This window comes from Microtus oregoni, unplaced genomic scaffold (assembly GCF_018167655.1).
Source record: "Microtus oregoni isolate MIOR12 unplaced genomic scaffold, Mior012 000002F_ref0000024, whole genome shotgun sequence".
Lineage (NCBI taxonomy): Eukaryota > Metazoa > Chordata > Mammalia > Rodentia > Cricetidae > Microtus > Microtus oregoni.
Window position 1 is genome coordinate 35,523,708 of NW_024543061.1, and position 16,469 is coordinate 35,540,176.

The 16,469-nt window shown below is 44.5% G+C and overlaps 1 protein-coding gene and 1 pseudogene across 4 annotated transcripts in view; one reads left to right on the forward strand and one right to left on the reverse strand.

Annotated features, from left to right (window-relative positions):
• Positions 1 to 1,084: 1,084 nt before the first annotated feature.
• LOC121432646 lies at positions 1,085 to 1,611 on the reverse strand (annotated as a pseudogene).
• Positions 1,612 to 5,100: 3,489 nt separating this feature from the next.
• Positions 5,101 to 16,469, forward strand: part of Slc25a26 (solute carrier family 25 member 26) — a 122,265-nt gene continuing 110,896 nt past the window's right edge. For 2 of the 4 annotated variants that reach the window (XM_041632631.1, XM_041632636.1), the window contains exon 1: positions 5,107 to 5,224. In XM_041632631.1, the coding sequence (XP_041488565.1) occupies positions 5,192 to 5,224 (33 nt within the window). In that variant the 5' untranslated portion in view covers positions 5,107 to 5,191. Of the gene's footprint in view, positions 5,225 to 16,469 lie in introns of all 4 variants that reach the window. The other 2 variants (XM_041632643.1, XM_041632651.1) reach the window with 2 other exon arrangements.

A 16,469-nucleotide genomic window follows, 5' to 3' on the forward strand; every position in this document is an offset into this window, starting at 1 on the left:
TACAGCCTTGCCCGAGACTTCTAGTTCTTTCTCTCTCTTTTGTATTTATGGTACAAGAAGTGATCTCTCAGCTTCCTGTTCCTGTCACCCTGCATGCATCTTGCTGCCATGCCCCTCCCCCGCCATGATACACTCTCTCTCTGGAACTGCAAGCCCCAATAAATTCTTACTTTCTTAAGCTGCCTTTTATCACTGCAATAGAAACAATGATCACTACAATACTTATCTTCCTTTTATTGCTTCATGGGAGCGTTTTCACATATTAAAAAAATATATATGTATGTATGTATTTGAGTGTATATCATGTGTGTGTATGCTCTGGGAGACGAGAAGAGGGTGTCAGATTTCTTGGAGTTGGAGTTACAGGTCGTTGTGAGCCACCTGGAATGGATGCTGGGAACTGAGCTAGAGTCTTCTGGAAGAATAGCATGCAATTTTAAAAAGTCATTTATTTTTTGAGATTACATTATTTTGTGCTTTCTTTTCTTCCCTGAAGACTCTTGCACAGAACCCTGAGTGCTCTCTTTCAAACTCACGGCCTTTCTCTTCATTGTCATTGCACACATATGTTGCTCTGTCTGTACCATGTTCCTTGTATGGATGTTTTCAGGGCTACGTGGTATTGGAAAACCAATTGTGTGCTCTTCCCTGGGGAAAGCTGTTTCTCCTATTCTCATTCCTCAGCTGCCTGTAGTTCTTTGTGTAGGGTTGTGGTTTTGTGGGCTTTTCTCTGTCTACTGTGCCATATCTATTGTTACGATGTTCAGACCATGCAGAGGCAGTAGTCATGTTGGTGAGACTCTATGGGTGTTGATGAACCATCTGCAGCTCCTGAGTACATATTAAATCTGGACTGCAATTACTATATGTACTGGTTTAAAATGATTCATAGAAACTCTTCTTTCCTTCTTTCCCCTTTCTTTGTTTATAAGACAAAAACTTTGTGAACATTGCTAAGTACGTGTACACACACACACACACACACACAGACACACACACACACACACACACACACGTACTTCATGGCACTAAACAGCCACATGGCCTATCACATAAAAGTGAAACAGACTAGATGGCACACATGTTACACATTGTTATTATCTGGTTCACCTTCTTCCTTTAGGCTTCATCAGCACTTTCCTTTGCTTCCTTCCTTATATCTTTTGGAACAATTCATGTCACCAACCTAGCTGAGTTCTAGCTCAAAAGCTGTATTCTTAATTCATTATATACAACATAAATTATTCGTGTAACTTCTTTAACTTTTAATGATGGCAGGTCATTCCCTTCATCTGAAGCTTTTCTATTTCTGTCTTTGCAGCTTGCCTGGATTTTCCAACGGCTCATCCCCAGTAACCATATGAACCACCTGATGGGTCAATGATACAGAGCTGTGCATGACTGGTCATCTTGGAAGACCCCAACGTGAGACTGCAGCACAAAAGTCTGAGAGCATTGCGGCATGTGCGAGCATGTATGGACACGCCACCCTGCAAGATGTTTTAGGGGAATAGGGGAATGCTATATCAAAGTTACATTTACAGTTGGAACCGTCTGCTTTTGTTATGTCTGCTAACAAGGGGGATCTGCCAGCAAGCCTGTGAATGCCATTCCACTGTTTTGTTTTTTTAAAGAAAAATAAGTGACTCAGCATTTAAAGTTCTGGCTGCTTTTTCAGAGAACCTAAACTCATGCCACGGTATATATGCACTCATGCAAGTCCACACACACACACACACACACACACACACACACACACAGTGTAAAAATAGTATTTTAAATTTTTTCTCTTCTAGAGTTTGACAAAAGTAAAAACACAAAGTGAATTCTCTTAGGTTTTATTGATTTTTCACTTACTATAGTGTTTTGAGACTAACCCATGCTGTTGTAGGCATCATTAATTTACTTAAAATGTCTACTTATTATTTGTTCCGTGCGTGGTATGTGATGTGTGTGCACGTGTGTGAGGATACTCGTGTCTGTGTGCTCTCTTGGGGAGGTCAGAGAGGGCACTGGGTGTCCTGTACTATTAGGCACGTTCTGCCTTATGCACTTGAGTGAGGGTCTCTCACTGAACTCCTGTCTTGTCATTTTTTTTTGGCTAGGCTTCTGGCAAGCAAACTCCTGGGGCTCACCTGTTTCTGCCCCCCAGTGCTGGTGTTACAGACACATTCAGCCCTGCCTGGCTTCTCTATGTGATTGCTGGGGATTCAAACTCAGGCCCTCAGTGGTCTTACCCACTAAGCCATCACTAGCACCCAGGTTACTTTTTATTGTTAAGCAGTGCTCTTTGTTAAGTATGCAGTACAATAAGTTTATCCATGCGTTAGCTGGTGGACATTTGGGTATTTCCATTTTCCCCTGTGTATATAAAGCTCTTAATGATAGTGTAAAAGTCTTAGATGCACTGCTTGTCTCTTAGGGTGACAATTATACTTTATAGTTGTTGTATAATATTAAATTAGGTTCAGCAAGACAGTGCACAAGTGGTTTTTCATCCTAGGCAACATTGGTCTTTTTAATTTCAGCCACCACAGAGAATGTGTATAGTCCTCCCTCTTCTTTCTTTTTCAGAGACAAGTTCTTGCTTGCTATACAGATCTGATTAGCATGGTACTCATGTAGCCCAGGCTGGCTTTGAACTTACAGCAACCCTCCTGCCTTTGCCTTTTAGGGGCTGGGATTACAGGCAGGTACCATCATTATACCTGGCACACAGTGATATTTTATTGTGGTCTTGAGTTGCATTTCCCTAGCATGGGAGCCAGTTTCCAACATGGCAGCCATTGCTCTTTACTGACTTTCTGGTATTTAACTCGCCCAACCTAGTAATATATACGTATGACTTATATTACCAGTAAGCTTTTGTAAGAACGGCTACTGACTTCCTTCAGAGTACAGGTCATAAAAGACATTGCAGTTTAACAGTTGTGGAAAGAGGGAGAATTAGTATTTCCTTACCCGGGATGAGCCCCCTAATTGGTTATTCAATACCACGGATCAGCCCTGAAATCATGTACACACAAAAACACTAAATGGACTCAGCAGCTTGTATTTGTGTGTGTGTATGTGCATACATGTGTGACAATAATCATCAAAGAAAAAGAAGTCATGAATTGAGAGGGAATAAGAGGGGGAATGGGAGGAGCTGGAGGGGAGAAATGGAAAGGGAGAAAGGATGTATATTTTAATTAGAATTTAAAAATTGAGTCTACAAAGATGGCTCAGGAATTAAGAGTATTGACTCCCCCCCCACCCCAGAGGATCAGGGTTTGATTTCCAGCACTAACATGGTGACTGACAATTGTCTGTAACTCCAGTTACAGGAATTTATTTAGTTATTGATATACAGTAAGTAACAACATATACTATATTAATATATGATATATAAATATAATATTAGCATGTGTGAGGGAGTGTTGGAGGCAGTTGTGGAGGTTAAGGAATGACCTGTGGAAACTGGTTATCTTTTTCACCATATGGGTCCTGGGGAGTGAACTCATGTCTCAGGGGTTGTACCATATGGGTCCTGGGGAGTGAACTAATGTCTCAGGGGTTGTACCATATGGGTCCTGGGGAGTGAACTAATGTCTCAGGGGTTGTACCATATGGGTCCTGGGGAGTGAACTCATGTCTCAGGGTTGTGGCACATGGGTCCTGGGGAGTGAACTCATGTCTCGAGGTTGTGGCACATGGGTCCTGGGGAGTGAACTCATGTCTCAGGGGTTGTACCATATGGGTCCTGGGGAGTGAACTCATGTCTCAGGGTTGTGGCACATGGGTCCTGGGGAGTGAACTCATGTCTCAGGGTTGTGGCACATGGGTCCTGGGGAGTGAACTCATGTCTCGGGGTTGTACCACATGGGTCCTGGGGAGTGAACTCATGTCTCGGGGTTGTGGCACATGGGTCCTGGGGAGTGAACTCATGTCTCAGGGGTTGTACCATATGGGTCCTGGGGAGTGAACTCATGTCTCGGGGTTGTGGCACATGGGTCCTGGGGAGTGAACTCATGTCTCGGGGTTGTGGCACATGGGTCCTGGGGAGTGAACTCATGTCTCGGGGTTGTGGCACATGGGTCCTGGGGAGTGAACTCATGTCTCAGGGGTTGTGGCAAGGGCCTTTGCTTGCTGAACCATCTCATTGGCCCTGTGTAACAGCATTTTGTTAGTAGCCATCTCCAGACTTGGGGACCAGCAATGGCCCCCAAAGGGAGTGGCATTATTTGGAGGTGTGGCCTTACTGGAGAAAGTGTATCACTGTGGGGGGGCGGGCTTTGAGGTCTCTTTAACTATCTTTCCCTCTCACTGTGTGTGACTGTCCCCTACAAGCCAGGACACAGTACTCTCAGCTCCTGCACTACCTCTGCCCGCATGCCTCGCATCATGTTAATGGACTCTCTGAACTGCCAGGAGGCCACCCCATTTAAGGTTTTCCTTATACGAGTTACCGTGGTGTTATGGTGTCTCTCCACAACAATAAAAACCCTAGCTAAGACACCTACTAAGCGATCTCATTGGCCCTATCTAATGGTTTTTTGATAGGAGCTACCTCCACCCTTCCCTTTCTCACCTCTAATAACCACTCCCCAACTCTTTTGAATAAGGAAATTAATTTAATGGGAAAAACATGTCAGTAAAAAAGGAGTATGCTACTTTTTTTTGCGGGGGGGGGGGGGCAAAGGAAACTTATTTTTGTTTAGCAATTTTTTCTGATAATGGATTAACAAAAACCCAGACAGAACCTACACAGAGAAAGCGAAGGAACAGCCTTTTTGGATTGAGAGTAGGAAACCACAGGCTGGACTTCAGATGCAGGCAGTGTGGGGGGAGCCCAGTCCTTCCTCCAGCCAGCCACGCTTCTCCGGGCTCTCCTCCCGGCTCTTCCCGTAGATGGCAGCAGGGGTCACCGGCGTGTGCGAGGGCCTTACTTACCGCATCTCGTCCGGGCTGCGGAAAGGCGATAAGCAGGCGTCCAAGACACCGGAGACCCCAGGCTCCCCGCCTCCCCGAAATGGCTCAGCGCCAAGCACTGGCAGGTGCACGTGCGCGGTTGTTGTGGAGTGACGTCACGACACGGCCCCGGAAGTACTTACCCTAAATCCCGCCCCCAACATGGCGGCGCCCAGTTCCTTGGGGCAGCACCTGCTTCTGCTTCACCTCTAATGTTAGCCTTGGAGGAGTCAGCGGGACCATGGACGCGCCGGGCTTCACGGCTTCGCTGGTGGTGAGTGCGGGACAGGGTTGGGTGGCTGGGTGCAGGCGGCATGGGAGCCGTGGCCGCTTCTCTGCTTTGGCGCCTTCTTCCGGATTTGCGCAGTCCTCGTGTCACTTGCAGCTAGGTCTAGGAGCAAACCTGGGGGCACCAAGAAAACCTGTTTTTAAAGTCAGGCGGATCCTGCCGGGATTTCTGAGTAGACAGGAGTGCTTGACTCATTGTCTTTTTTTTTTTTTTTTTTTTAAAGGGGCGGGTGTTTGAGACAGGGTTTCTCTGTGTAGCCCTGCCTGTCCTGAAACTCACTCTGTAGACCAGGCTGGTTTTGAATGCAGAGATCCTCCTGGCTGAGCCTTCTGTGTTCTGGGATCAAAGGCGAGCGCTAATGCCTGTCTCTTTACTGTCTTCTTCACTCAAGGCAAAACAGCTTCCCTTATACACCACATTCAGTCAGAACTTGGGAATTAAAGACACAGTATTAAGGAAAACATTCATGACCCTTCCGTCCAAGACACTAACTTGTCTTTTTGCTGTATCTACACATTTAGTACATAGTAATCTGCTTATTTTGCTCCAAGTTTAGGCTTTGAAGAAGTACCGAGCACAAGTAGTTGTGGAGTCGATAGAATGTTTATTGTCTCATTCCTTTTTGAGGAGCCTGTTACAGCAGCTCTAGCAGGGGATAATAGACTCAGCAGATCCAAGACAGATTGATTGATTTGGCTTCGTTGTGGAGGAGTGTACAGGTGCAGACTCGAAACGCCTTAATTTTTAAAATGCCCCCGCAATGAGCAAAAAGAAGCTCAGGGGTGTTGTTCACAGAATTAGCTAATGTTATGGATGAAGGGGTTGGAGATACAGTGTTGAACAAGAGACACCTCCCATGAGAGTTAGTTTTTGGAGACAGTGCTGAAGTAAATGTTGGGGTAAGTGACAGAGAGGGCTGGGTTCAGGATATTATGGGAATAGGCGAAAGGGAGGGATAGCTTAGCCAGACTTAGGGGATCATAGTTTTAAGTTTAGATTCATTGAAACTTGTGTAAGCTAGGCTACTAAGATATAAAGAAATATATTACTTCAGCGAGCTCTCTCTTGTGGGTGAGGCAGCAGCAGTAGTTTTGCCAGGTAACATTGCAGTTCTCAGAAATGATATATGTGCTTTACGTGTTACTCAGTTCAGTTTTCACAAACAGCTGAAGTATTACCCCATTGTTCTAGACTGCTTTCTGTTCCGATAAAACGTGGTCCAAAATCAACTCTGGAAGGGTTTCTACTGTTTATATGCCCCATCACAGTCCGTCTTTGTAGGAAACAAAGACAGGAACTAAAACAGAGACTGGAGGAGTGCTACTGTTTACAGTCTTGTTGTCCTACTTTCTGGTACCACACAGGGCCACCTACCTAGGGGTGGAGCCATCCACAGTGGTCTGGGCCCTCCTACATTAATCAGTAATAAAATTTGCACAACAGACTTTCCCACAGGCCAACTTGAGGGAGGCATTTTCTCAAGTGAGCTTCTCTTTTCCCAAATGACTCTAGCTTGGAGCTCAGGCTCCACTCTTGGTAGTTTAGTGGTGGAGTCTGTGTTCTCAGCTGCTTCCTGATTGCTCAGATCAACAACAGTTGTGGTTTTAAAAACAGATGAGTGATGCCGGGTGGTGATGGCGCACACCTTTAATTCCAGCACTTGGGAGGCAGAGGCAGGTGGATCTCTGTGCGTTCGAGGCCAGCCTGGTCTACAAGAGCTAGTTCTGGAATAGGCCCCAAAGCTACAGAGAAACCCTGTCTCGAAAAACAAACAACAAAAGAAACAGGTGAGTGCTAGAGTTAGCAAAAGAAGAATGATTTAGAAATGAACATACAGGGGAACAAGAGGTGGCTTAGCAGTTGCGAGCACTTGCTGGGTTTGGTCCTCAGCACCCACAAGGTGACCGCAACCATCTGACATTGTAGTTCTAACAGGCAGATCTTTTGCCTTCTTCATGCCCCTGGGCACCAGGCATGAATGTTGGTGCACAGACATACATACACACACAGGCAAAACAGCCATAGACATAAATAATCAAAAAACCTAATACAATGAGCATATAGAAAAGTATATCCCTTTCATTGTTTGCTAGAGGTTCAAAGTAGGGTAAGCAGGCAGCAGTTCCAGGAAGTTGGATTTCATTCATTGTAGCTGAAGAACAGTTTTTTTCCCTCTCATTACTGTTTGAGGCTACAAAGACTGCCTCTCCTTTCTCATGTTTCCCTTTCTCTTTATGTGAGAGAGGGGCACTTGGAAAGTTTTAGTGTTTGGAAATTTGGCTGTGACTGATTTGGTAGGAAGTTTTGTTTCCACTTCCAAACCCTTAACACTCCATGCCGATCGCTGCTCTAAGGTTTTATTACACAGACAAAATCTGTGTAAAAGAATGGAGTGTCAGAGAAGAGGAAGATGTTCCATTTAATAGCTGTCCCACATTCACGAGCCAGGTTTGCTCTGGTAGAGCAGTGTTGTCCGTCCCCTCAGAGACTAGTGGTCTAGGGGGAGAGGTTAGAAACCAGGCTGTGGAGAGCTGAGTGAAGAGTGAGCAGACTTGAATTTAGAGGTTTTAATAGATGAATTTATTCACTGAGTTTAATATTTGAATGTAATCCTAATTCTTTGGTAGAGACTCCTTAGTTTTTGCATTGTTTTTAATATTGGTATGACATATTGGCATTGGTAAACTTTGAAAGATTTAAGTAACAATGCAATTTCAAAACAATAGCTCATAACTGAAAAAATAATAGCCTACTTATATTGATAACTGGTTATGTACCAGGCATTCTAAATATATGAGATCCACTCATGGTTGGGGCAGTGGCTCCGTAGTTAAAGCACCTGCAGTGTAAGTGTGAGGACCCTTGTTCAGTTCCCCTTGGAGATGCTGGCTGGTATGGTGGCTCATCTGTAATTCCAGTGTTCAGGTGGGCACAAGGCATCCCTGGAGCAAGCTGGCTAGCTAGACTAGCCTTTTGGTGATCTTTGGGTTCAACTGAGGGACGCTGCCTCAGTGAACAAAGTAGAGAGACTTATGAAGAAGACTTCTAGACTTCTGACTCAAGGTTCGATTTTCACATACCTGTACCTGCACACACACACACACACACACACACACCACTCAACACATGCAAGCACAAATACACACCACACACAAACATATGACTAAAACAGGTTCATTTAATTGTATTTTATTTTATTTTATTTTTGGTTTTTCAAGACAGGGTTTCTCTGTAGTTTTGGAGCCTGTCTTGGAACTAGCTCTGTAGACCAGTCTGGCCTCGAACTCACAGAGATCCACCTGCCTCTGCCTCCCACCACCCCATGGCTATGTTTTTCTTTTTCCTTTTTTCCTTATTTATTTATTTTTTTTAAAAAAACAACTACTGAATTGTACACTTTTTGTTTTTCGAGATAGGGTTTCTCTGTATAGTCCTGGCTGTCTTGGAATTCACTTTGTAGACCAGGCTGGCCGCAAACTCTGAGATGCACCTGTCTCTGCCCCCCAAGTCCTGGGATTAAACACGCCTGGCTTGTACGGTACACTTTATTTATTTATTTTTGCAGCATTGGAGGTGCTCATATGTGCCGGGCAAGCATGCTACTACCTGTGACTGTTTCCCCCTCATTTTATTTCTCCTGTCCACTCTTTCCTTCTTTTTCTCCCCCAACTTCTTTTGTGGGTCAGGGTAGAACTCAAGTCTTCCTATATGCTAGACAGTTGCCATAAATCTAGCTACCGGACCTATTTGTATTTAACTTTCATTTAATATTATTTATTTCTCAAAACTCTTAAAGCATACTCTCCTCCATTTTGTACATGAAGAAATAGAAATGAAATTGCCCTTAAGGAGAGGCCCTCCCACGAAGTTGGGCTGGAGCTAGCTCTGTCTGATAACAAACCAATAACAAACCTGTGTTCCTATGCAATAACTTAATCTGAGAGAATTTCTGAAAGAAATGGAAGAATAGTCAAGCCTGGTTCTATGGCTACCTTTGCATTCTTAAGAGCGGCCACATTAAACAGATTGAACGCCGCTGTCCTGTCAGGAGGGGCTGGGGAGTGGAAGGTTTCTGGAGAAGTGTCCCAGAATACAGGCCCCAGTGTGACTGGAAATGCTAAGAAATGCCACCATCTTACAATTGTGTATGTGGGGACGCTTTGCCGTGTCAGAGGTGCTGGCTTAGCTGTCTAGCAAGCTGAAGGTCACTGACCTGGCTTGCACTCTGAAGAATCTTTTGTTATCACACATTATGGTTAGTACAAAGGAAAACAGGAATACAGTTTGAGAGGGGCAGAGGAGGTAGCTTTTCTCTCTAATTGGGAGGTTGGCCTTGGCTTTGTGAGGAATGCAGCATTTGGTTGCTGCCAAATGAGTAGATAGACAGGAGTTTTGGCAGGGATATGTGTGTCTGTCAGGTGAAAAGGGGAGAAGAGAGTGAGGAACAGTGGGAAAACTGCTCTTCTGGGAATAAGTTGGATAAGAACAGTATTTCAGACTGAGAGAGAAACCCAAGCTGAAACAGAGATAGGAGAAAGTTCTGGACACGTTTGGGAACCATAGTTATTGGAGTGGATGCACAGATTGCTGGTCCAGGTTCTGTGGGTGTGTACAGGCTGTTCCAGGCTCTGGGACTGCACAGGTTGCTGGGCAGGCTCTGTGGGTGTGTACAGGCTGTTCCAGGCTCTGGGAGTGCACAGATTGCTGGTCCAGGCTCTGGGAGTGCACAGATTGCTGGTCCAGGCTCTGGGAGTGCACAGGTTGCTGGTCCAGGCTCTGGGAGTGCACAGATTGCTGGTCCAGGCTCTGGGAGTGCACAGGTTGCTGGTCCAGGCTCTGGGAGTGCATAGGCTGCTGGTCCAGGGTCTAGGAGTGCACAGGTTGCTGGTCCAGGCTCTGGGAGTGCACAGGCTGCTGGTCCAGGCTCTGGGAGTGCACAGGCTGCTGGTCCTGGGTCTGGGAGTGCACAGGTTGCTGGTCCAGGCTCTGGGAGTGCATAGGTTGCTGGTTCAGGCTCTGGGAGTGCACAGGCTGCTGGTCCAGGCTCTGGGAGAACTGATGACAGGCTAGCCAGTGCTGCATAGTGAGACATAGTCTCAAAACAAAACAAAACAAACCAAAAGAAAAAAGAAAATGCCCCACCAGATTGGTCTGTAGACAAGTCTTTCGGGGGAGCATTTTCTTAGTTAATGACTGGTGTGAGAGGACCCAGCCGGCTGTGGGTGGCACCACTTTCGGGCACATGTTCTTGGATTGTACAAAAGGGCAAGCTGAGTGAGTCCTGCAGAGCAAGCCTTTCCTCCCCAAGTAGTTCTTGGTCATGGTGTTCATCACAGCAATAGAAAGTAAACTAGAACACCCACCTAATGAGGCTGAATCTTTTACTGGGACTTGGAGTGCAGGTAGGCGGGGAGCCAGCAAGTCCCAGGCACCCTCCTGTCTCTGCCTTCCCAGTGCTGGAGTTACAAGTGCGTGTGTTGTACAGCACTGCCCTTTTAGCCGGACTGCAGCCATCTTCGTGAGTTCAACTTTGCCTGCTTGCAAAACATCATCCCAGCTGGGCTTCTTGATTCTTGACATTCCTTCATAGGAGGAGAGGCGTGGGAAGGTCTTAGGATCCTCACCTGAGATCTAGCCACCTTTTCTAGCCAGTTGTAGACAGCTGCCCTAGTTGCTCCTGGCTTCCAGGAAGGATTAGAATATACTGGCTGGGGAAGAGCAGGAGAGGGGGGCACTCCATCTGTGGGGTCATGGAGAAGTCATCATCCATGCAGAGCATCTGCTTTGAGGGCACCCATGCTCCTCTGGTCCACCCACGAGCTCATCCGTGTTCTTTCTATAAGTAAGCCTGATAAAAACGGATTTCCTAGGAGAACTTTGGGGAAATTGAACTTTCATTTATCATTAGGAGCTTAGACTGGGGCAGGGTAGACGTTGCCTCATCCCCACCACAGAGACAATTCTCAGGCAGTAAGCCAGCTTTTCACCTGGGTGCTGGAGATTGCAGTTCAGGTCCTTAAGCTTGTATCCAGGCTCTTTACCAACTCAACTGCCTCCCCAGACCTTGTGCATATGCACCTTCTCCCCTAGTTTTAGCCAGGGTCTCCCTATGTTGCCCTGGTTGGCCTTGAACTTACAGAGATCTGCCTGATTTTTGTTACATCTATTTCTGCAATAAAAAACATCCTTGTATATTAGAGAATTTATATATGGAAGAAATATTGAGGAAATAAATTAGCTGGGTGAAAGGTATAATATTTAAAAATATTTATTTTGCCAACTTGACATCTAGTAGATTATTTATATTAACAGTGTCCAGAGAATTGATATTTAAATGTTTTTAAATTTAACTTTAATTTTATTTCATTTGTGATAAGGAAGTGTTTTCTCATTTTATTGGTCATTTGTATTTTTACTTTTTTTTCCTTCTTATTTTAGAAGTCTTGCAGTATTTTCTAGTGACCTCTGACTCTTAAACTTGAGAGGTCGCCCTCTCAAGTAAGAGGAGTGGACCACCAGCCTAGCTTGTTTGAGTTTTGTTTCTTCCCCAGAGGATAGGTGTTGATTGGTTTTGCCTTTTTACAGGTTGGTGTGCAGTGCCTTCTGAAATATGAGTAACATCTTTTAATTGTAATTGCTGAGTGCTTTTGTGTGCTGATGCTAGGAAGGTATTTGTAAACAAAATATAGATTTTCTATCCCAGTGACACAGATATTGAACTAATGGTTTGATGCCCAACTGTGTCGTCAACAATCTGGCTGAGAGGGTGCTTGAGTGGTAGAGCGTTTGCCTTCCTAGCATGTGTGGAGTCCTGGATACAGTCCTCAGCACTACATCAAAAGTAACATTTTGATTACAGTCTAGAAACGGCATCTAAACTCAGTTAAGGGTGGGGAGTCTAGGGCTTGCTTGAAAGGAGGACCAGGTAACTGCAGTGGAAAGGCAGCACCAGGCTTTGGTCTTCATCCCCAGGGCTGCTGGAGGGTTGGGAGATGGGTAGAGTGGAGCCTGCAGGATGAAGTTGGCCTGGTGAGCCTGTCTTTAGTATAGGGAGGCTGGAGTCCTGCAGGGAGAATGAGTGGCCATTGTGGGAGGAGACCAGGGTCACAGGAAGCAGGGACAGCGGTTTGAGATGTGGAAGATAGCTAGTAGATGACTGATGGCCCTTTGAATATGCAGTCGGCTGAAAACATCAGGAGAAATGGCTTCCCAAGAAGCCGTGCTGGTCTAGCTGGCTCAGTTGTCCTATGGGCTGCTGGCTAGTGTTGGGGTTGCTTATATCACACAGGTGTTTTAGGTTTTATCCTGAAAAGAGAGCCATGGTGATTTTTCACATTGCTGTCCAGCCAGTGTCTGTTCAAGAAAAAGGTTTGGTAGCATGCAGTCTTGACCTTTTCAATTCCTTGAGCGATTTCCAAACAATAGTTGCATAATTTCAAAACAGCAATCACTTCCCCATAGCACTCCAGGACTTCTTACAGATGCTGACTTGAGGCAGAGCGTGTGTTTTATCTACACTGATGTGTTTGAGGTCTTGGCTAATTGTTGGTTTGTGCACAGCTTGTGAGTTTTCTGCCCCATCCCATTTTATCTTGTTTTGAATTTATAGCATATAGCCACTTTTCAGCATAAGCCACTCAAAATATTGAGCTTAGTCAGTTGCCCAATACCCTTTTTGGCAAGCTTAAAGAACAAGAGAAAATGATAGTGTCTCTTATAATCCAGCTGGTATTGGCTTGTGGTTATGTACACAAAGTTCCTGTCAAATCGCACACATTCCATAAAGGTTTTGCTTAAATGTTAAATATATTGTGTGTCTGAATAGACACTCTTAGATTTTCTGTTTTTTAATTCTCATAGAGTTAAATGACATTTTGGTTATAGAAGCTTGAAATTCACACAAGCAATTAGTAACTTCTTATTTCTGTTTCACTAGATCAATAGATTGCATCTGATCATTTTATCCTCAGAAGATAAGGACTCTGATGAAAAGAGGTTTAGAAGATCAACTCGTGCACAGCTACCGTACATTAAGAGAGTAACTCATTTATTAAAGTTTAGCCAGATAGCCAGCGTTTTTCTGAACTTGCTGAAGATTAAAGAGAAATTAGGGTGCAGCTTGGGTGAATGTCACATGTCCTCACTAGATTTGTGCTGTGTTGTGAGAGAAGGCAGGCAGAATGTTTACTCTCCGAACTGCATAAAATTCCTTTTGAAAACGTGAAAGGGGGCCAGAGGGTTGCTCAGTTCCATATCACAGTGAGCTTCTTCGAGGGTGCCGAATGTCCGAACGCCCCTGTCTGTTCTTTCCCTTCTTTCTTTGTGGCTCCAGCGAGTCTCCCACCCGGCCCCGGGCTACAGCAGGCCCGCTGCCTGGCCTACCCATTTTAGTACTGTTTGCAGCCCTCTCCTGACACATCTCAGAGCTCTTTGGTGATCCACATCATAGTCTTTATGGTTATTTTATATCTTTTAGGCTGATCATGTAGTATTGTAGTAATAAGGGCGGCGGGGCTGCATCCCCGGCACCCGGCCGCCCCCACGGCTAGCTTTACCCAAAATAACAACACACAAACTGTATTCATTTAATCACTGCTTGGCCCATTTCTATCTAGCCTCTTCTAGGCTAATTCTCACATATTAATTTAGCCCATTTCTAATCATCTGTGTAGCGCCCCTAGGTGCACTTACCGGGAAGATTCTAGCCTATGTCCATCCTGGGTCGGAGCTTCATGGTGTGCGTCTGCCTGGGAGCTGGTTGCGTAGCGTCTCTCTGAGGCGTCTGCTCCCAAGAGGAGAGCTGTCGAGTCTGACCTCACTTCCTCTTCCTCCCAGAGTTCTGTTCTGTTTACTCCTCCCACCTATCTTCTAACCAATAAAATGGGCAAAGGCAGTTCCTTTATTAGCCAATGACCTTCCTCCATCATAGTATCACTGTGTTAATGCATTTTCCAATCTCCTTTAGCTTTTACTAATTCCCTCGTATTATTTAATTAGAAATAGCCATTGCGCTGTTTCTCACCAGTGTTTTTTCCCCACTTAACTCTTGCAGTAGTTTTGTGCTGAAAGGCGAGTAGAGCAAGTCGATCTACCAGACACTAGCTTCGCCCAAACTGAAAAGTTTGTAAACTCAAAGCTTAGATTAAATTTGAACTTTGCCCATAAGTGTGAATAGTACCCACTTTTTTCTCTTCCTTTTCCCCTCCTTTCTTTGCCATGGACACATACTTTTTAATTGTTAATTTCTGTATTTCAAAGAGATTATGCTCATATGGTTTGATACTAAAAAGATGGAAATGGTTGGCAGACTTCTTACAGATTGCTCTGAGGACTCTGATCTGCAGTGGTCTGGTCTACCCACTGCGAATGGCGCTTTAGACCTTTCAGGGCATTGTGTTTGGATTTGTAGTTTTCTAGGTGGACAAGAATTATTAGCTGTCTGAAAATGTAAGACCCCCAAAAGTTGTTATGCAGATTTAGTACCCAGTAGTAAAAAGACAGACTAGAATATAGGTCTGATTTGGCCGTGGGATAAATTGTTGAACAACATAAAAGCACTATAGAATGGTCTGTATATGGTATGCCATCCATTTTTAGTTACTTAATTAATTTGGAGACAGTCTCCTTCTATGGTCCAGGCTGGTCTTATATATTCCAGTTCCTTCTGACTCAGCCTCCTCAGTGCTGGAATTACAGATCTATGCCATTACATCTGGGTACTCTCTTTTGTTTTTATTTATTTTCACTTTTTATTAAGTCTTAAAACTAGAATATATCACTTTTTTCCTTCTTTGTCCTTGTTCCCTTCTACCTCATGTTGCTTCTGCCAGCCCTTTCCATGCCCCCAAATCCCTCAAATTAATGGCCTCTTTTGATTGTTATTGTTACATAAAAAAGTGCATAAATATATAAATACATTCCTGAGTCCTTTGGTGTGGCTTGTGTGTGCATGATTTCAGGGCTGACAACTTTGTATTGGGTAACCAATTAGGGGCTCATCCCTGGGAGGGTAATTCACCTTCTCCCAGCATTGTTAGCTAACTATAGGTTTTTGTCTATGAATGGGGCCCCTTGAGAGTTCTCCCTTCTGTGTTATCTTGTCTATTGACATTATCATTGTTCAGGTCTTGTTTGGGTAGCTGCTTTATTGAGGTATCATGGGTGTGACTTCCTCTCACCTCTAGGAGATACAGTCCATAGCAGACTTCTGTCTCCTCTTCAGTGTTCCCCATTGATGCAGGAATTATGCTGTAGATGTATCAGTTGGGACCAGGCTTTCCATGATCCTTGATTTCTGCACATGACCTGTTGTGGTTTTCAGTAATCATCTCCATTTGCCGTAAAGAGAAACTTCTTTGATGAGAGGTGAGAGCTACACTTACCTGTGAACATGAGGATACATTTTAGAATGCAGGTAGGAGTTTCTGCTGGTCTAATAAAGTGATGGTGTTGGATTCTCTTCTCGGATTCATGACCTCACTAGTTCCAGTTAGTTGGTTAGGTTTCTAGTACCAGGCATGATGTTCCTCTTGTTGAGTGGATCTTAAGTCAACTAGACAGCAGTTGACTGCCACCAAGATGTGACTGCCACTCCTGCACCTTTAGGGATAGCTTGCTATGGTGGTCATTGTTAAAATACATTGTTGTCACAGCTGGCTAGGACTATTGGTTACTTCCTCCCTTGGCAGCGTGGGTAGTTCTAATACTGTGAAAGATAGGACCACTGGAAGAAGGCTTATTGTAAGCTCAAGTGGAATAGCTTCATTTAAGATTCATTCTCTCTCTCTCTCTCTCTCTCTCTCTCTCTCTCTCTCTCTCACACACACACACACACACGCACTGTGTATAATTTCAGGTAAGTATAAAATAATATGATCCTTTGATGCTTTGTCTAATATCCTTGGTGTTTTTGTCCCTCCTCTCTCCCTCTCATTCTGTATTGACTTCCTTCCCCCTGCCATAAAACAGAACTTCCTTCTCTTTTTTTCTCCCCCCACTTCATTTCACCTGAATCTGCTATTCCTTTCTCTAGCTCCTACCATAGTTCCTTTTTACTTTCATGGTCCTAAAGTGATATACACTTAGTGAATATTCTGAGTTAGGAAGTGCAGTTGAGAGAGAACATGGGACATTTGTCTTTCTGAGTTTGGGTCATCTCACTCATTATAATCTTTCCTAGTTCCATTTTCCTGTAAATTTAATTTAATTTTTTTGACAGCTAAATAGTATT